At 37.0% G+C, this 21,000-nt stretch overlaps 1 protein-coding gene across 1 annotated transcript in view; it reads right to left on the bottom strand.

The window, feature by feature from the left end:
- The window catches only part of SMC2 (structural maintenance of chromosomes 2), a 28,994-nt gene that overhangs the window by 7,085 nt on the left and 909 nt on the right, over positions 1-21,000 (bottom strand). The window contains exons 3-23 of the mRNA XM_068666745.1: positions 20,583-20,732; positions 19,780-19,902; positions 17,439-17,477; positions 17,143-17,253; positions 16,923-16,967; positions 16,182-16,415; positions 15,399-15,548; positions 14,505-14,738; positions 10,344-10,503; positions 9,686-9,803; positions 8,797-8,935; positions 8,422-8,541; positions 7,912-8,119; positions 7,234-7,369; positions 6,053-6,177; positions 5,105-5,298; positions 4,644-4,787; positions 4,172-4,366; positions 3,415-3,615; positions 2,438-2,554; positions 755-915 (exon numbers count right to left, since the gene is read on the bottom strand). Coding sequence (XP_068522846.1) covers positions 755-915; positions 2,438-2,554; positions 3,415-3,615; positions 4,172-4,366; positions 4,644-4,787; positions 5,105-5,298; positions 6,053-6,177; positions 7,234-7,369; positions 7,912-8,119; positions 8,422-8,541; positions 8,797-8,935; positions 9,686-9,803; positions 10,344-10,503; positions 14,505-14,738; positions 15,399-15,548; positions 16,182-16,415; positions 16,923-16,967; positions 17,143-17,253; positions 17,439-17,477; positions 19,780-19,902; positions 20,583-20,732 — 3,104 coding nt within the window. The remainder of the gene's footprint in view (positions 1-754; positions 916-2,437; positions 2,555-3,414; positions 3,616-4,171; positions 4,367-4,643; positions 4,788-5,104; positions 5,299-6,052; positions 6,178-7,233; positions 7,370-7,911; positions 8,120-8,421; positions 8,542-8,796; positions 8,936-9,685; positions 9,804-10,343; positions 10,504-14,504; positions 14,739-15,398; positions 15,549-16,181; positions 16,416-16,922; positions 16,968-17,142; positions 17,254-17,438; positions 17,478-19,779; positions 19,903-20,582; positions 20,733-21,000) is intronic.

The following is a 21,000-nucleotide window of genomic DNA, read 5'->3' as shown; positions in this document are numbered from 1 at the left end:
TTGAAGAGGCAGTTGGACGGTGCCCTCAATAACAGACTTTTGGTTTGGTTAGCATGAAGTGGTAAGGCAGTTAGGCTTGATGATTTTTGTGGGTCCCTTTTTTTTTAAGATCATGCTGTTGCTTCACCTATTCTCAATTCTCAGTTTTGCAGTGCTGTTTTTCAACTTGCAGTTCTTGAAAAGCTCTGGCTTTTTCTCTACCCTTCAAGAAGTCTTGTGCCTCTATTCCACCTCTCCCTAAATTCTGTTTCTGTTTTTTAACTAGGTCAGTTTTTCCTCAGAAGTTGCAAAGAAGCACATGCCCTACACACCAGCAGATCACTGGAGAAGAAAACTTGGTCACCATGACACCGCTTTGAATCTAGGGCAGAACATGTCTATGCTGATTTTTGAGGTTACAACTCAAAGACTGGAGTACTTAGTGTCAACTGTACCTCACTATTACCCAGTTACTGCAGTTTTTCCATTACTCATTTTCATTTTTGTCGTTTTGTCCACTTCTCCATGGAGTAAAATGTTGCTATTACATGCCAAGCACTGCATTGTTCTAAGTCAGGTTCCTTCTTGAACTAAATTGAATTAAAAGTATTTTGAGTATGAAGCCAGGATGGAAAAAGACAGAGCCCTTGACTTGACCAGGAAAAAGATTAATTTCTTATGTTAGTTCTAAACTCTAATTGGCTAGACATATCAACTATATATGCAACTACAATGGAATAAAACAAATTTCAAAACACCCACAAAATTTACTAACCTTTGGCCTCCACTAAGTTCTACCAAGTTTTCCTTCCACGTATTTCCTAAGGCAACTTTGAACTCCATACCATTGAAGACTTTTCCAGTTTTATGGACTGCTAACATTGCTTTGGCTCCTGGTAGAAGCATTGAGAAAATTGAATCAAAGTCTTTGTTCACCTAGAAGACCATGAAAGATGTATGAACAACCTTTGAATCAAAAGCACAAGCTGCTACAAAAACTTAGCAGTGAATTCTCATGTCTTAAGTTTAGAAGATATGGTGAAAAAATATTAGTACAGCATCTTTTATTTCTGCTATACTGAAAATGAAGCAAGACCTAGGAAGGTATGTAGGACACCTTAGACCGAGCATTTTATAAAGATCAAATAAATATACTGGAGGACTTTTGTGCTGTCAGCCAGGAAAATGGTTATGCCCTGCCTCAGATTTACTTTTTTTCTTTTTCTTTTTTTTTTTTTTTTTACACCAGATTTATCAAGGGTCAATTAAAATCCTGATTAAAAGACTATTAGAAGTGTAAGCATCTCATAAGAGGCACACGTGGGCATCCTCACCACTCTACTTCCTCCAGGACTACTTAAAAAACGTCCACATATTGAGTAGGATGCAACTGTAAGCCTAGAATAAAAAGCTCTCAGGGCAAGGAAAGCATCTGAGAAAACACTTGTTCCACTACCCATGATGCTTTTAAACATAAAATTCACATCCTTTTGTCAAACAAGATTTTGCAACAAAAAAGAACAGTGGTATCTTGAGCATGGGTAGTAATAATTAAAGCCAATAGTTAATTTGTGAGCATATGAAGTTATTTGAGTAGGTATAACCAATTTTCTGAAAGGCCAAGAAGTACAAATTCTCCAGGTACAGAAAAAAAAAAAGCGTCAATAGTTTTACAGGTACTAAGGGAAAAGGAAAAATTTACACTATTTTTTTTTTTAATAGTTCATAACATGAGAGGACTAGCAAGAAAGCAGAGTACTTACACAACAGAAACCTAAATGAACTGTTTCTACCTTCCAGTCAGAGTCCACAGCACCAGTTTGTATGGGGCTGTTCCACAGAGCCAGAATTATTTTAATTCTGGTCAAACACCTAAAGAGTGATTCCTTTCAGCACCTAAAGGGGTACTACAAGAAAGCTGGAGATGGACTCTTTATCAGAGAATGTAGTGACAAGACACAGGGAAATGGTTTTAAACTGTGGGTGCCCCATCCCTGGAGGTGCTCAAGGCCAGGCTGGATGGGGCTCTGAACAACCTGGTCTGGTGGGAGGGGTCCCTGCCCATGGCAGGGGGGTTGGAGCTGGATGATTTTTAAGGTCCCTTCCAACCCAAACCATTTCAGAGACTTCAGAGATACAGTCTATGTAAAAGGCAATGACTTCAGGATGCAAGTAGCTTAACTTTCATTTTATTTTTGTGAGCACCAAAAGAGAATGGTAAATAGTTTGCAGTTTTAAGTGTATCTCCACAATTTTCAGAGAATTCCTATTTTATCCTCAAAAGTGAGATGAAGCAGGAGAAATGGAAGTGGCTGCTTTGTAAGTTAAATACTAGGCAACGGAGATTAGTTCTGGAAAGATTTTTTTCAAGGAAACACGCAAGAGTAATCTAAGATGAATCTGATTATGAAGAAAAAATACGTGCTAAAATGTGAAAACTGCTTTTCAAGTCACATACCTTTTGCCAAGCAATGTGTAAAGCTTCATTTTTTTTCTGGTCAAGCTCTTCAATAGTAGCAATAATTTTTTTCTTATCATTCTCTACAATTCTTTTTTTCTTCATCAAGTCATTGTACTTATGCAACGAGAAGAGAAGATTGATCTCAATGAACTTTAGCATAAAATGAATTTGAGCACACACAAAAAAAAAAAGTAAAACTGTAACTGTGAAACGGCAATTATCCACAAGATTGAAATCCAAAGCATTTATTTAGCTGTATGTGGGACTTACGTTTTAGGATATTATTTACAAATTAAAGCATTTGAATTTCCAACAGTCAGCAAAGGGGAAAACCAATGTTAGTCAAAAATTTGCACCTTGTTTTCAAGTTAATCATGATTCATTTGCCTTTCTAGGCAAAAGTATGCAGATAGGAAAAACAGACCTATTCTAATCAAGAAACAGTATTAGAAGTTCAGTGAGTGAGTCAATGGATGGTTTTGAGACAAAACTGTAATAACCTCAAGACACAGGTGAATTTAAGACAACTCTGGAACATCTTTAAGCTATCTTCTTTAAGATGAGCAGGTTTTTGATCTGCAGACTTTGATGAAGTATAGATTTCTCAGATGCTGTAAGAGATATCACCCAAGCTTGCCTAATGGCAACTTAGAATGGACTGTTGTGGAGGAATTATTCTTTTGACTATTCTGAATCAAGATAATCCATGACCTGGCTTACTGGTGCACTATCAAATAGTTCAAAAATATAGTGTGTATCAAAGATCTAACTAAGGTTCCCTGCTAACTCATGAAACCTAGCTTTATTTTTGGTGTATTCAGAAATACAGTATATGAAAATATAAAGCTTCATATAAATAAATATAAAAATATATTATTAAAAATATAAATATTTATATATAAATATATAAAAATGTATATAAATATATATACCCACCTGCCCAATCTTTAAAGGTTAATACACAGAATGCTTACCTTTTCTTCTGCATCAGAAAGCATGTTCATATATGACATGTTCACGTTCTTCTCCAGCTGCTGTTTTTTTGCCTGAAGTCTCTGCACCTTCTGACTTACATCTTTAGGATTGTTGGCTTTAAAGTCATAGTATGTGTTTGGCTGACCAAAAAGATGTTTCTCGGAAGCTATCCACTCATACTCCTTCAACATTTTGTTTACCTGTAGACAAGATACCATGTTGAGGCTTTTTTTTTTTTTTAATTCTGAATTAAAACAAAACCAAAACAAACAAACAAGAAAAACCACCACCATCCTAAAATTACTCCAAAACATCGATTATTCTACCCAACACAACATAGGATAGCTTTACCATGCCTCATGTGATTTCTAAGGCAAACCAAGATTTTTGAGGTGCTTTCATACATGCTTTTCATATGTCACTTGGAACATGTTTTATTTTCTGTATCTGGACTAAGCCATAGTCACTGAGTATTTGGATCAATTTCTTTAACTGGTTACACAATTTGTTCCTAAGATCAGAATAGTCTTTTCATTGGCCACCTTCTCTGTGATCTAGTTTCTATGAATCCATACTGGTAAGCTATGCTACAATTTTTAGTTTCTTCTCTTCCTTGAGACAAAACTTTTCACATTAAGAGCTGCAAATACGACAACGCTCGTCATGAAGAAAGGCTATTTCCTTTTCATGTGGCAAGGAAAATAACCACTCTTGGTCACTAGATGCAAGGAAAAGTATGGTTCTGAAATACCTTACCTTGGTAGTGGCATCAGCAGCCTCTTGTTGATACTTGCTCATGTTGTGCTCTAACGTTTTAACATTAAGCTGCAATTCATTAGTTTGTTCTCTGTATTTTACCGCCTCTGCAGATTTGGCTTCAATCTTTTTATTCTGTACTTCAATGACTTCTTTCTGCTTGGCCAGCTCCTTCTGGGCTTTCTCTACAGATTCCTGAAAAGAAATTCAGACAGCTATTTATTAACTTCTTACAAAAGGAGATGTTAAACAGTTGTTAGAAAAGAAGGACACAGCAAAGTAGAGGAAAAAATTAACACATGGCAATAGAGCCAAAAAAAAAACTACGTAGGCTAAACATAAATGACTTTATTAAACATAAATGAGCAAGAAAATCCAAACAACAAAAAAATACACCATACAATTTAAGCTTTAGGGGATCATATCTCCAGTAACTTGAAAACTGATAATGAGATTCGGTATTCACTTTTACCTTGGACTTGGATGCCTCAGCTTCCGTCGCGGTAACTTTCTCCTGGTAGGATTTGATTGTTTTCTCTGCAGCCTCAATTTGTTGCTTAAAGTTGGCCTCTTCACGTTTTAGCTCTTCAAGTTCCAGAAGTAATGCATCAACTTCCTAGACAGATGTTTTCAGATGTATTAAGGTCTACTTAAGTGGAAGGAATTAACATTCAGTTTGATGTATTAAATGAGGTAGAAGATAATAGAACAATTGGTCTTCAGCAAGGGAACAATGTTGCAAAAGAAGCATCAGCAATTTCTACATGTTAGTGACTACAAAGTTTTGAAGCTGGCAGGATTAAAATTTTAGGAGAATCAAAGTTTATGAGTACTGGAACCTCTTCTGATAGTGAGAAAAATTACCAACAACCTTTGGGCTGCCAACAACTCTTTCACCATAAACGATTTTATGATAACAAAAGTAAGTTTTACCTGCTGCTTTTCTTTTGTTTTTTTGCTTGAATCATCAGCCTTCTTCTTGCTGTCATCTAACTTCTGCTGGACATTCTTTAGTTCTTTTTCACGTTCTGCTTCTGCATTTTTCATTTTATTCTCCAATACCTTGTATTGTTCTTCTGCTTTCTTTTGACTCTCTTCAGTTTTCCTTAATGTCTCTTCACACTCCGCTGAATCAAGAAATGTAGCACTAAGACTGAACAGTGTTCTTATTGTTAAGCTTAAACCCTAGCCTCCAATAGAAATAAGTTTATCTTTGCCTCTACTAGAAAAAAAAGTTGTACATTTGCTAGTTACTGAAGTCAGCTATTTCAGTGATTCCTTTAAGACACTAAACAGAAAACCATTTGTTAAAGAAAACAGGGGCAAATCTATGCCAAATCTGTTGTAAAAGCAAGTTATTAAACAGCTACTCAACAAGTTACCTCATCCATAGTGTACTATGTCCACGTTATCATTTCTGTCCATTTTTGTCTTTACTTGATTCCTTTTACATTTTTCCTTAGAAATATCAACAGTACTTCTTTCCACTGCTTTCCTGTCATTCAAACTGTTTATTTTGCTAACCTTAAATGTGTATGAAAACAGAGGGTTTGGAAAAAACAGCCACAAAATTACTCAGCTATGGAATCAAATCCATTAAAAATGTCTCTGTAAAGTCATTTTTCTTTCTATTTTAAATAATATAAACCCCCTAATAAGGATGTAAGCTTTACAACAAAGCTTATCTGAAGAAACCTTGTCCCAATCCCACCTATGCTTGTCAGCTGTGATTCTGTATCTCTGTATACTCCAAAAGTATAAAGCTAATTTTCAAAGCTGTTTTTTTTCCCTTAAGCAAAGATTCTGCTACTTAAGCAGCCAAACCATCTCATTCTCTGCAATTAGTTTTCAGTTACAAGATTAAAAACATATTTGTCTCACCAATGGTTTTTTTCAGAGCAAGCAGCTCTTCCTCTTGCTTGTGATAAGCATTTTGCTGAAGCTTCATTTTCAGTAGCTCTGCTTCTTCAGACTTCATCTCCCACTCCTGCTTCAGTTGCTGGTACCTTTGAAGACAGACATGATATGCTGCTAAAAGGAGGGGTACCCAGCACTTCAGCTTTGAAGTTGAAATAAATACTTTTGTACTTCCCATTCCAATGAGAGGTACAATGACTATCATACAAATAAAATTACATTTACAGAAGACCAGTATATCTTTATAAAGATAAATAAACATGTAAGTATAAATATCTTTTTAAGTAATTTTGAAGTTTGTAGGTAAATTATTATACATGTCATTCATTATTGTGTAGCCCTGGTAAGGTACATTAAAAACAAACAAATGCAACACATGGAGTTTGTAAACAATTCAGAGCTCATGTCTTTCCAGCCAGTTGTATGACAGGTGCTACATAGAATCAGCAAAGAAAAAAAAAGTATCTAAATGCAAAACTCATTCCTTATTTTGGTCATATTTCCAGAACCTGTTACGACTTAAAACAACCTGAAAAATAAATCGAGCAGGTAGATAGCATATTGCATAACACTACTTTCTTATGGGATTTTTATAGAACTGACTAAACATGTATTTTTATATTCCATCTTTTAAAAACATCTCCAGTAATTAAGTAGCTCAAAATTCAAATATAGTTAAAATCATTTAACTTAAATCCTTATAGCAGTATAACTCAAAGAATCATTTCCTTTTAGTACCTCTGTACTTCCTTTGGAGAACACTAAGAACTATCACAAACTGAAATTCTGGATGTGTGTTACAAAATACGACTGAAACCATTCTTGAGTGCATTTCACGACAACTCCTGAAAACTGCAGGTGATCTCAAATAAATATTATTGTATGCCAAATTATTATGTTTTCTTTTTCTTCTGCATTACACCAAATAATGTTTTCCTGAAAGAGTTCTCCAAAACTACATTTGCCTTTTGACTGCTATAGTTACAAATTAAATTATGCAGGGAAAGGGGGTGGGAATCATTCTTTTCTGCATATTAAATTCGCAACAGGCACTATCCCCTCCAAAAAACTTTTTTTTTTTTTTTTAAGATTTATTCATAGCCACATAAGACAAATAACAGACCATTTTATAGGGCAAACCTTACTTTTCAGAAACATTATGTAAGCTCGCCAGCTCTTTCTCTATAGCGGCAAGTTCAGACGTCTTTTCTTTGAGACTGACTTCAGCTTCTCTCTTTTCTTGAACTTTTGACAATATTGGTACAGTTTGTGTACCAGCACCTATTTGGTGAAGAAAACACAAAGTTAATCTAATTGGAATTAGATTCAGCCCTGGCAAGTGGTGAATTCTATATGGTGACTATTATGCTGGGTTATGCTTTGTTCTCGTTATGAACAGAAAAACAAGTGGGCTGAAATTACAACAGCTCTCAACAGGGAGAGACTGCAAACGAATTTTGTGAAATCAAGCAACTTTAAATGTCATTTATGAAATCACCTCAAATTAATTATGAATTACCTCAAAAAATGCTTGAATTCATAGCATTTCTTTAACTTTATTCCAAGAGATTTCAATAGCTAAAAAAAAGATTTATAATACATAGTATTTAAAATAAAAAGCAAGTTACACAAATAGTTTGCCATTTTCTTCCTAGTTTAATACTTTTACTTAAGTGTATGACCGCCAAATCTTTGCTCAAAAAGCATTATTACCAGCAGGAGCCTAAAACAAAAAACATCTCTATTCATTTTTGCAAAAACTTATGCAGAGCAATAAAGAAATCAATAAGAATACAATATTATATGGAAAAAACAGTAATTGCCTCCACTAAGGGTGCCCTGGGGATCAAATACATCTCCTTCAAGCGTAACACTTCTTTTCAATATCCTTCTGTCAAAAGTCACTTTCTTAGCATTATCCAAGCCTTTACAGACCAGCGTTGTTCCAAAGACATATTCCATTGCCTTCTGTAGTTCACAATTATACCCAATTAAAGAAATGGCTAAATGCACATCATCAGAATGTTTGACCTAGAAATAAAATGAAACGTAATTAGCGTGCCTTAAGATATAAGAATTTTCAAATTCCATTTGTCTTCTCTTGATAAAAATACTTTCCAAAATATCATTACATTTTAAAACATAATTTCAATTAAAAGACAATTAAAACCAGTTTAAACACTGCATAGCTCAACCTATACAAAAGGAAAAAAAAGAAAGATACCCTCAAACCCTGTAGAAATTCTTTTTAGTATGGCTATTACAAAGCTTATATTTTTAGCAATAAATTAAAAAAAAAAAAAGGCAGCACACAAGTTTATTTATTTACATACCAAGCTTTTGGCCAGATTAACAATTTCTTGTGCAATACACTTGGCTGAAATTTTGTTTAGTGGAATGATGGTGTATCGATGCTTTAGCTGACCCTTTTCTAAAAGCTTCTGGCCAGTAGCCTAGAATGAATGAGAAGAGTTACATGTCAGAACATACCTAAATATCTAAGTGATTTGAAAATTAAGATAGTATGGCATTGCATTTGGATTACATTGTTGACAGTAACTACGCATTACCCTTTTGAATTAATCTGAACATGTACACGGGTCCAAACCACCTCTTAAGCATACAGTCATTATGCCCATGCTTGCTAACCTTGAATCCCATGACCTAATCTCAGTATTCAGAGCTTTGTATTAAAGTAATACACATACCTCTGTATCCACAACAATGTGATAGAGTTTTCCTCCACCCACCACTTCTAGGGCTTTTGCTGTGGCTGCATCTTTCAGGGTGAAAAGAGTTACAACAAGGCCCTTCACAAGGCTTGAATCCCAATTCTTTTCTGGATGTCTTAAAAACAAACAAACAGTTATGATAGCCACATGTTCTGTTTTCTCCCCCATATCTTTAAAAAATATATTAAAAGCTATTTCTTACACCATAGTTTGCACTGTTTAGTAAGAATGAAAAATCATGGAAAATAAGCAGCAATAGGTTAAACTAACTACTTTACAGCAAGGGACTTCCCAACAACAAGTCAGTTACAAAGGCAAAAGAAGAATGTCCTTCCTGATTTTGGTATGATTTGTAGATTTTACTCTGGGTCCTGTTATTATTAGCACAGCTATAGGAATATGTTCTGAGTGATTTTTACATAAGCAAATAAATGTGGGGATAATTATATTTGATTGGTGGAGACAGACACAACATTGACTTCCACAGAGCAAGTTTATTCACAGTCCTCAAAGGGAACTCTAAAAATTAATGGTAATTAATTGTACAGACTGTTGGATACTGTAGTTTCAGCTATGAACCTTGACTTCCGGCTTACAAATACCATGTCACTAAACTTTTACATTTAAATGATTTTGATAAGCCTGTATTTTAAGAATGACTGCATCCCTTCCCCTGCTGCTCATTAATTCAGCTAACATCTCCTGACTTTACTCATCCCTCCATTTGCATCAGATAAGATAATCATAATTCACTGCCAGTAAAAGAAAGACAACAGTTAAGGAATTGATAATTCTCTTAAGACCATACGTAAAATGCACCAAAACCCACTTTTAAATGTGTTTCAGGATAACACTGAGATCTTACTTGTATTCAAAATGTAGGTGAGGAAACTTTGCTACTAAGCTGTCATATAACTGTCTCAGCTGAGCGATGTCTTGAGTCAGTTGCTTCTTTTTTTCTAAAAGGTCTCCTTGTTTTGCATCTGAAGAGTTGAACACAAGACACATTCAGAGCACAGAAATCAAGTAGCTTAAAAATCAGTATGCTGCACTGCTTATATAGGTATTTATATAAGTAGAGAATAGAATTTCCATCTTAAACAAATTAGCACTTTAACAAGATTAAACATGCAAAGAGAAAAAAGTCTCATGTCCTTCTGTGAACATGAATTGAAATTGATTCAGCAATATCAATTTATACTTTTGCATATCTTTCATGACAATTGTTATCTGGAATAAGAAATAATAAGACAAATTTTATGTAGGAAAAAAATGGAAAGAAACAGGGAGATGGGTCATTTTTTTCCTTCTAAATTCAAGCTTAAAGCTCAAGCTTTAAAAGTGTTGTCTTACAGTATATCAAATTAAGTTAATTCAAACTACTTTCTGTGAAAGGCAAGAGCTGTTGAGCTTTGACCAGACAAGTTGTGTTGCACATGAAAGCAGTATACCTATTTTTTTCTGTTCCTTCTATATGTCTTCCCAGATTCCCCCCAAATAATTCACCAGAAGTCTATACAAACCTTCATATCTTAGTTTTTCCATTTGATTCTCTAGTTTTTCTTTTGCTTTTTTGACAGCTTCAAAGGCTTCTTGGTCTTTTTTGTAGCTCCCATCCATCTTTTTAACTTCCGCTTGTTTTGTCTTTAATTCCTGCTGTGTATATTTTAACTTCATTTGGGCCTATAAGGAATAAGAAAGTATGGAACCAACAGATCTCTAAGGAGAATCTTTGATTATGCATTTAGGACATTAGTACTATCTCAGTCCTCCCTTAATTTCCTTAAAAAAATCCCACTGTTTGTAACAATGGCAAATAGCAGCCCCGGCCTTTAAAATTAAGGGTACTGGTGATTTGTAAATAAAAGCACAAATCATGTATCAGAGTGGGTTTTTGGGCTGTGACCCTCTTAAGCCATGTGTATGAAGACATTGGCCAGCAGGCAACCGGTGTCATGAGACGGCAAGGCAAGAGTTAGTGCTGCTAGCCAACCCCATGGCCAGTTTAAAACAGCATGAATACATATATAAACCCATTCCTGGGGAGCACCAGGGACGAGTAGGACTGCAAACAGGGACAAAAAAGTCTATGTCGCAGTTCATGCAGGAAGGGGAATGCACTCAAGTCAGCAGGTGGCCTGCTCGGCCTGCCTGCTCTGCTCACCAGCTGCCCTGTCAGCCTCCCCAGCCAACAACATCGCTTAAATTCACAGAATCCTCTAGGTTGGAAAAGACCTCTTTAAAGCATTATCAGCTGGGGAGAGAGATACCATTAGGAACACTGACGTTATGCCAAGGGATGGTGTGGCACTGTCTTGAGGGTGGCAGGGATAATGTGAGAATCTGTGCTGCTCCACGGAGCTCTGTGGGCTCAGGAGGACACCTGGAATGCCCAAATAGCAATGCATGCAGTGTGAGGAACAAACAGGACAAACTTGAAGCTTCAGTCCTCTCCCAGAGCTGTGATACCATGGGCATTAGTGAGACTTATAGAAAACATTAGAAAGGCCCACCACTGGAGTGGTGGGGGTGGAGGGCAACTGGCTGTTCAGGAGGGACAGGCAGGGCAGGCGAGATGGAGGTCCTTGTCCTTATGGGCAATTTCAACTTCCCTAACATAAACTGGAAATAGCATACTGACATGACAAGCAAGCCTCAGCAATTCCTAAAACATATTGAAGATAACTTCCTGTCACAACTACAGAGTGAACCAAAGAGGAAAGGTGCCCTCCTAGCTCCATTGTGAGTGCCTTGTGGGACAGGTGATGTTAGGCCACAGTGGCTCTCTTGGCCACAGTGCAACTGCAGCTTTCTTAGGAGGGGAGGTCTCGGTCTTTTCTCCTTGCTAACTGATGACAGTATGCATAGGACCAACACAAAGCTGCACCAGGGGAGGTTCTGATGAGATATTAGCAGAATTTTTTTTTTTACCATGAGGGTGGTCAGACACTGGAACAGGCTTTCCTAAAGGTGGTTGGTGCCCCAGGCCTGTCAGTGTTTAAGAGGCTGTACTGGGTCTGGCTGGGATGTTACCTTTCCCTGCAGCAGCCCTAGTGCTCTGCACTTGTAGCTGGAACAGCAGTGTTATCACACCAGTGTTGTGTCTGCTGCTGACCAGTGCTGGCATGGCACTGGGCCTCTCTCCAACCCTCCTAGGGGGTGGGCAAAAAAGTGAGAAGAGAAACATCACCAGGGCAGCTGACCTAAACCAACCAAAGGGATATTCCATACCATATGATGTCACACTCGGCAATAAAAGGTGGAAGCAGGAAGAAGGGGGGAGCGGTGGGCTCTCGTTGAGAAAACTTCGGTCCTCCTCCCGAACACTGGCTACGTGCACTGAGGCCCTGCTTCAAGGATGAGCATTGCTCATTTCTGGGAAGTAGAGAGTAATTTCTTTCCTCTGCACTTCCACATAGCCTTCATTTGTTTCGTTTGTTTTTCTTTTTTTCCTTTCCCCCTTTCCTTTTTTTTCCCTTTAAATTGTTTAGTTAATAATAATCTTTCCTTAATAATAAAAATAATAATGATAATAATTACTTTTTCCATTTAATTAAATTATCCCTATCTCAACCCATGAGTTGTTCTTTACTTTACTTCTTCCCCTCCTCATCTAAGGAGAGGGAGTGAGAGCGCAGTTGTGGTGTTTAGCTGCCTAGCACGGTAAAACCACCACAGTCCTTTTTGGTGCCCAACGTGGGGCTCAAAGGGTTGAGATAATAACAGAATTGATTAAAACGCTTACAACTAACACACTTATTTGCTAGTCACCATGTTCAGTGTCCTGTTATTAGTGGCTTGTTTGATCATATGTCATGCTATCCGTGCCATGTTCTCCTTTCTCCTCTGTAGCACCATCCTCGGATCGGATATAATCTGTGCTCGTTATTTTTTTGAATTCGCTGCACTGCCAAGCACTGGCCTTGAGTTTAATTCAGGCTCTGCACTGTTATCATTTGGGTCTTATGGAAACTAACTTTTAGAGAATATTCAGAACTACACTGCCTTCCTTTCCTCATCTGGATGTCAGTTTATGAATAATGTCAGGAATGGTACCTCCTCCTTCTTTCACAGTGGGCTAATTACAACAGTTTGGAAGTATTTTGAATATCTTTGTGTAACCCATGTATTGCTATTTCAAATTCTGAATAACGGGTTTCCTCTTCTCTCTAAGGTTAGTCGATTGTTTAGAAAGCTTACCCGGGAATCTGTCTCGAAACAGTCTTGTGGTGAGTGGCAAGGTGTGTGAGAGGATATAGGCAGGTACCTGTCATGGGTGTCTCCTCCAATAGTTTTGAACTTCACCCCTGAGCAAGTGCTAAATCCTAAAAACCTGACAGAATGTTTGAGAGTCGTATGTCCTGACCCTCATAATGCCGGAGAACAACAGCTTGCAGCATTGTGCTGTGTCCTGGCTTACTCCTATCAAACACTGTTTAACATCATCCAGCAGCTTGAAGAGAGGGAAGAAGTCTCTGAGTCTGATGACCAGGTAACACATGCTGTGGCTGACCCAGAGGATCTAACCAACTATGGTATCAGTCGCCCCCATCGTCAAGTCAAAACAATGGAAACAGAAGTCAGCTCGTTTAGTAAGGGAAGAAGCCTCTAAGAAGGAGGGAGAAGGGGAAAAGGCAGGCACCTCTAAAGCAGAGCCATCACAAAAACAGCAGGAAGAAGAGATGAAAATCATAAAGGAATCAGAAACCACTCAATCCTTATCCCTGAGTGAATTGTGAGAAATACGAAAGGATTACGGTCGACAGCTAGGTGAACACATCCTCACCTGGCTGCTTCGATGCCAGGGCCAATAGCCAACAATTAGAAGGCAATGAAGCCAAGCAGCTGGGATCCCTCTCTAGAGAAATGGTAATTGACAAACTGGGAGAGGGACACAGGTTCTCAGCCTCTGGAGCTGAGTAAAACCACCACAGGGGCACTGGGACATTGTCCTCAGTAACATGCTTTAACTTTTGGTAGCCCTGAAGTGGTCAGGGTAGTTGGACTATATGATCTCTCAAGGTTCCTTCCGACTGAGTTATTCTATTCCAAGTATTTGGATACAGTAATATATATTAGCACATGAAGAATGTTCAAGAAAGAGAAGAAAAAAGGTAAAATTATGTGGCGGAAAGACACCCTTATTATTTTTTTCTGAAAGAATTTTTTCTTAAATGAGACAAGGAAGGTGCACGTTTAACTCAGAAAATTTATATCCATCATAAGAACCACAACAGCAGAAGTTTGCTATCTTAAGACAAAAGATGTGGCATCTGTTTCAGCTGTGTTGCTGGCTCACAATGTAACTAAGGTGAAAACTGAGGAGTTGCTTCTGAACTATCCACTCACAGTCATTTATTTTGATTCTACTAGTTATAATATAGAAATAATTTAATTCCTACAGTGTAAGCATATGTCATAGGTAGCTGTCTTAATTTCTTCCTATTCAATACTATTAGTCATCTGAGTCCTGATTTATGTCTCAAATGCCAGTTTCTGTACTTCCTCATGGCCATGTTGTAGCTTTTCCCTAAATCAGCACAAGATTATTACTTTCTAAATAACCTGTTTAAATCAAAGTTACCTTAATGCTTACGCCTACCTACAAAATATCTTGCACAGATATTCTACAAATCTTTTTCATAGATGTTCCAAGAGTGTGTTAGCAGAGCTTTGACTCTTACCTGTTTAGCCTCTGTTACAGCTTTGCTAATTTCATTTTTGCAGGTCATCATCTGGTCTGCAAGAGTAGCTTCTTCACCATCACCGTTCTTAGACATGCCAGCATGCACAGCATTGAAATTCTGTTGGGCTGCAGCTAAAGCATCTGTGTCTTTTTTATTTTCTTCCTGTAAAGCATTTAGTTCTTCCTGTATCTTCTTTAATTCTTTCTGCTTTGACATGAATGCTTTAGAATCCTTTAGCAAACAAAAAGAAACAAACAAACAAAAAAAGGAACAGAGAACCTAAGTCCAATTAACTTCAAATACACATTTACATGTTGTTCAGATGCATAGCTACAAGTACTTTCACCAACTAAATTTCTGTAACCTTTTGTCAGGTTTTCTGGTTTTGCAATCCGTCTTTGCATATTTCAAATGTGTAGTTGCCCTGTGAGTGCACTGAAAATCTACAGAAAGATGAAAGACAGGAACAGATGACAACTGCACAAGAACTAGCAAAAAAAAAAAAAAATAGCCATCCCTAAAGTATTTATTCTTTGAGTGTTCCTCTTTCATGAAAATAGAATTAGATGTCAAGAATATTAAACATTTTTTTTCCTTTAATTTTAAGAATACCAGGCCTCCGGAGTGGAGAACATTTTTTGAAAGAATTGGAATACCCTCCTGAGATTAAAAGAAAGTTGCCAACAATAGAGAGCTTCACTTTCTTCATCATCACATCTGTTTTTAATAGGAGCCTACTACCTGTGCCATGTAAATTAAATAATGCCCTTACTTGTTTCTGCCTTCCTGGTGATATTCTTGCCAATCAGCTTTGGAGAAGTAAGAAAATAGTGCTGTCCCCTCAATCTGAACTACTCTAGCGCTTAAGAAAATTATGTATAAAGGTCTTACCTCCTGCATGCATTTTACCAGTTCTTTGTGCTTACTCTCTTCATTTTTTAAATTCTCCTTCAAGAGATCAAGAGCACTTCTTGCTTTAGCATCAAGTCTTTGAAGTTCTGAAAGAGTAGCTTCAAGTGACTGGAACGCATCACCAATTTCCTACAATCAGAAACAACAGAAATGTAATGTAATGATACAGTATCTGTAATATTTCACCTGTTCACAGATATGCATGCATAGATGATGAATGAAGCAGACAGACTCCAATGCAAACAGGCTACATCCTGTATTCCCTCAGAAATACAAAATGATTTGAAGCCACTAGAGCTCAACACTAGTTATGATGGGATACTGCCCCTGTACAAAAGCTGCATTTCGGCATCCAAACACCCTGTGGGCTCTATCCTGGATCTAACCAATTTTGCTGCCCCCATAACTGAGGTCACTAGTGACTTGAACGTGTTTCCTGTTTGAAATGTGTTTCTTTTGAGATGCTAACAAAAAGTGAAAAAAAAAAATCCTGGCAAAGTTTACCATTGAATGCACAATGGAAACAAGCGGAAAACCTTATCTTTTTCAGTTACTAATTTACAGCAATTGGTAATAAAGCCTTTCAGACATGAAAATCTTAAATGGACATCATTTAGACAGTGGCTGTGAACGATAATGAGCAGTGTATGAGCTAAACAAAGTGCCACAGGAAGATAAAAATCAAAGGGTATATTATCTAGAAAAATAATTTCCTGCTCATATAATTCCTTCTATTAATACTTTCAGACAAGTACATCTCACCTTGTTCCTTTCCTCTTCCAACTCTGCTATTTCTTTCTGAAGTTCCTTTGCCTTCTTCTCATTCTCAGCCAATGATTCTTGAATCTTTCCTATCTTTGTCTGTGCTTCCTTTAATGTATCAGCAGTGTGTACTTTTGTCTCTTCAGCCAGAACAAACTGATAGGCTATGCAGAGGCGGCTGAAATGCTCTATTTCTCGCACTATGTTTTGGTACTCTAGATAGAACATTCGTTGCTGAAAAGAAAAGATACCAATTAGAAGAAAAAACACTAAAATTTAGTGGAAAAATATTATTAAGTAGGACTGCTATAGAAAACTTCTAAGTATTTCTAACATTACTGATATATGTTGATAAGAGGAAGGATCCTCCATGTTAAGAAATATTCGGTATTGTACATTGCAAGCCTGCTTAAGAAAATCCTAGATAAAAGTACACTTGTAGCTGATTCCATAGCAGGAACTCCACTTGACACAGGATTTTTAAGAACTAAAATAGAAATTTAACTGCTATTTTTATTACTTCTCTTGTTTAGTTCTTTCTCCTTACATTTCTCTTCAGGATTTCTTGCAAGTACTGCACATAACATTGTCTGCATTTGGACAGAAGATAAATTTTATATCTCCTAAAAGATTCTACAAAGCCTGAAAACATGTTAAGTCTTAGCTACCACACACTAGTTCAGAGCTGCTGAAAGTATTCAGTACTTTAAGGCCTCTGCCACTCTACTAATTATTACTTACCTCTTTCAGTTTCTCTAAACTTGGAGTGATCTCTTCATTTAAGACCTGAAACACAAACCAGAACATCTGTATTCGGATTTTTAAAACTCTGAGTGTTAATGGTTAGTTCCACACACAGAAGTGAAATATTGTACAAGTTAAAAAAAAAAAAAAACGCGCTGCACTAGTTACTCAGTATCTAGAACAACTAAAAGAAAGTACACTTTCCAACATATAGTACCGTTTGAATTTCTTTCAGTTTGGCTTCCTTCTTCTCTATGGTTTTCTGGACAGCCATTTTCTTGCATTCATACATCCTAGTACCAGCTGCTTCTTCAACCATTGACAAAATCTAAAATAAAACATCAAAATTCTAACGTTACTTCTTTGTATAACATCAAACAATTCAGAACTGAGTTGAACATCATATATCCCTACTTTTTGTTGTTGTTGTTATTTTCCACCCAAAATACTGATTCCTGTCATTCAAAATAAACCAGTAAAATTCCAGAAAAAAAAATCCCACAGTTTTCTTACCTCTGGTGGCTTCATATTTAGGACTTTGGTAATTCGTCCCTGGTTATAGAAAGATAAATCAAAAATGATGACGATTTACCATGCTATACTAAAAAATAAAATTAAAAGTCACACATAAATTTTATATGCTATACTGCAAGCTTAAACACTTTTTTTTTTCCCTGTAAGGATAATCTAGTTTTATACAATCACTTTGCAAATCTTAAATCACTTCTTAATTGTAGGTTGGCTGTTTGGTCACTTAGCTTGTATCTGACAAGGGGGAGCAGAATGGGTGCGATACTGACTTTTTAAAAATAAATAAATAAATAAGTAAACAGGAAATTGGGACAATTCTATTTTGTGATACGTGGAATAATAATTCATGTCAAGAAGATGGTTGATGTTAATAAAGAAGGAGGAGATGGGGGAGTGTGGCCATGGGGTTCAAAAGCCCTGTGGTTGGTGATAACATCTTAACAATGAGGCCATCGGGAATGTAAAGAGTTTAGAGGGAATAAAGAAGGGTGATTCAGGAGCCACCCCATGCCATGCCAGTCTCAGGTTGCTTGTTCTCCCGCTCTTAAGGCATGGAAATTGCTGGGGGGTTGCTGGCTGCTGTGCAAAGTTGTTTGACCAATGACAAGTTGTTTGAAAAGGACTGCTGTGGGGTGAAGGGTATAAGAAGGGAGCCTGTCCTCAAGAAAAAAAAAAAAAAAAGAAAACATGATACAATGAAGTTACGTCATCAATAAATCAGTAGAAAAAATAAATGAATAGGGACAGGCTAGCAGAACAAGGACCAGGACGGGAACAGGCACATTGATCGCCTCATGAAAATAGGTTCAGCCAAAGTCAGCAAACCACTCAGAGAAGCTTGTACAGAAAGTCGCTGGAAATAGGCACACCGGAGCTGGAAAGAAGCTCAAGCTGAGAGAAGCAGACCCTCGCTGGTCAGCAGTTGCGCATTATGGGGAATCATACGTCCTAGGAACAAAGACCGTCCTAGTAACCTTACAGCTTATTCCCTTTATTAACAATCGGACAGTTTATGATCCTGAAACATGGGACCAAATTGAGGTCAGGGTGTGGGACTCTGCTATGAAAAACGACAAGGTTGCACTGGGATTGCTCGGCACCTGGCGAGCAGTCTCTGAGGCCCTAAAGAGCCATGTGGGGCCACAAATCAGAAATGTGTGGATTGCCAGATAGTGAGGGAACTGCAGGTTCGTTCACCGGCATTCCTGCTACACCATCGGCCCCTCTGCTGCTACAGCCATCGCAGGCCTTTGCTGTTATGCCCCCTGCTGACCTGGACGTGCCTTTTGACCCAGGCCCTACAGGCCCTGAAAAGGAGATGGAAATGTTTCCCTTTGAAGGGGACACATAAGGCCCAAAGGCCCAGTTGCTGAACAACTTAAAGCGAGACATATTGTTCCCACGACTAGCCCTGGAATTCTCCAGTGTGTGTAATCAAGAAAGGAATGGAAAATGGACATTGTTATATGATCCAAGAAAAATTAATGAAGTCATGGAAGATGTGGGAGCACTTCGACCAGGATTACCAACTCCAACTATGCTCCCCCAGTCATGGACATTATTAGTAATAGCCTTCAAGGATTGTTTGGTAAACACTTGCCTTTTAAAGCTTTGCCATATTTATGTTTCAATCGATACTTTTTCTGATTGTGCATCTGTGTAGGTTTAGTATGTTAGTATGTTATCCGTGGGTTTAGTATGTTAAAGCAATGTTCTGTATATTTAGAAAGTTCGATGTTTGTGTGTGTGTGTTGGTAGAGTGTAGACTCCCTGTGCACCTGGCGCTGTTTACTTGCCTTTTATAAATGTTACTAAATTCAGATTGAGTTGTATCTTCATTTATAACAATTTGAAACAGTAAAGCCTATTATGTTTTATTATTCCATCCAAATATTTCAAAGATTTATTTAGTCCTTGTATTAAAATTTGTAAGGGTCTTTTCACTTGATCGACTTTTCTCAACTGGTATATCAGCTTCATACAAAATATTGATTAACATAGAATTTACCAAACAGGAAAAAAAGTGTTTTTTTAAATGCAATACTAAGGGAAAAACTTATCTGATAAAGATATAAAAAGGAAAACAAAATTGGTATATGTTTTTACAAAAACCCTACAATAAGGCATATGAGAAGAAAGAGTAAGAGCTGAAAGTTATGTTTCTGCTGGAAACCTTAGCTACATAATAAATATTTGACTTGATTAAGCTGCTTTTCGTTAATTAAGAAATTAAGTGTTCTTCCACTACCTGTCCTGCCACAAATTTAATGACACTTCTATACTTTTTGGATTTTAGATTTTTGGATTTTTTTGCACACAATACCTGCATGATGAGAAAGTGAGGGTTATTGACATTGAGTCCAACAGAACAGAAGAGGTCCTGTACACGAGTGTTGGTAGCATTCAAGCCATTGATGAGATACTTATTTTTACCTCCAATGACAACCTGGGCAAGAAAGAGGAGCAGAAGAAACTTCATATCATTTAGAAGCAGCTTGATTGTGGGAATACAAGCTAATTACTTAAAGGGATCAAAAATCTGAGTAAGTCCCATATTATATAGCCTTGCATACACATATGAAACATCAAAACAGATCTGATCGGTATTTCAGATGTCTTTTTAGTGCTAACATAAAATAATCAGTCACAGAGGGCAACATTTTTGTTCTGGGTTTACAAGACAACTTCCAAACTCTGCAGGTTTTCTTATAAAGGCTCCTGTGCTCTTGGAGACAAAATTCAACACACAGGTCAGAAATTAAGAAGAAAGACATAAAATAGAAAATCAGAACTTGTTTTAGGAGCATAATACCACTGCTATTACGTTTCTGTGCAACTCTGTAGAAAACATTATTGATATACTACATTTAATTATATAGAAAACATTATTGATACACTGTATTTAATTATGCTAAATTTATTTCCCAAGTAATTTAAAATTTTAATCTAGTACACTGGTTCCGCTTCTACAGTCTGTTACTAATCACACTGTGGAAACATTGCCTCACTTACAAAAAGTCAAGAAGTTTAAAATTTAAGTTTTTTTCCCCCCTTTAAGAATCATTCTATTGAGTATGGTAAAAATGTATGCAGATTTCTACACAAATACATACATTAAGAACTCACCTGCCTGGTGATGGTGATCTCATCACAGCTTTCAAATCCCAGTGGGCTCCGTTTCTTGTCAGTATTGTCAAAGATAATGGACACAGTTGCTTTACTAACTCCTGCTTGTCCATTTTTATAAACAAGATCCTGCAAGTTGGCAGCTCGCACCTAAACACATGGAATAATTTAAAAAAAAATTTGAATGAACTTCAAAGTGTTTAAATGTGAAGAATTTCAGAACGTGTAAAACCACAGGCAGAGCATTCACATTATAGTGAGTTACCTAGCTGTTTCTGCATGAGATTCCTGACAAAAACAGGATGTCTGTTTAGAAGAATAAAAAGCTAGATGACTACTTCATCACTAGTGTCTGTATTTTAAAAGTATTTATTCCCTATGCAGTTCAGAAGAAAGTGAAACAGAAAGTGTTCCTTAG

The sequence above is a fragment of the Anas acuta genome, chromosome Z (genome assembly GCF_963932015.1).
Source record: "Anas acuta chromosome Z, bAnaAcu1.1, whole genome shotgun sequence".
Taxonomy (NCBI): domain Eukaryota; kingdom Metazoa; phylum Chordata; class Aves; order Anseriformes; family Anatidae; genus Anas; species Anas acuta.
The sequence above is the reverse complement of the archived record's forward strand: the minus strand, read 5'-3'. Positions and strand labels throughout refer to the sequence as shown.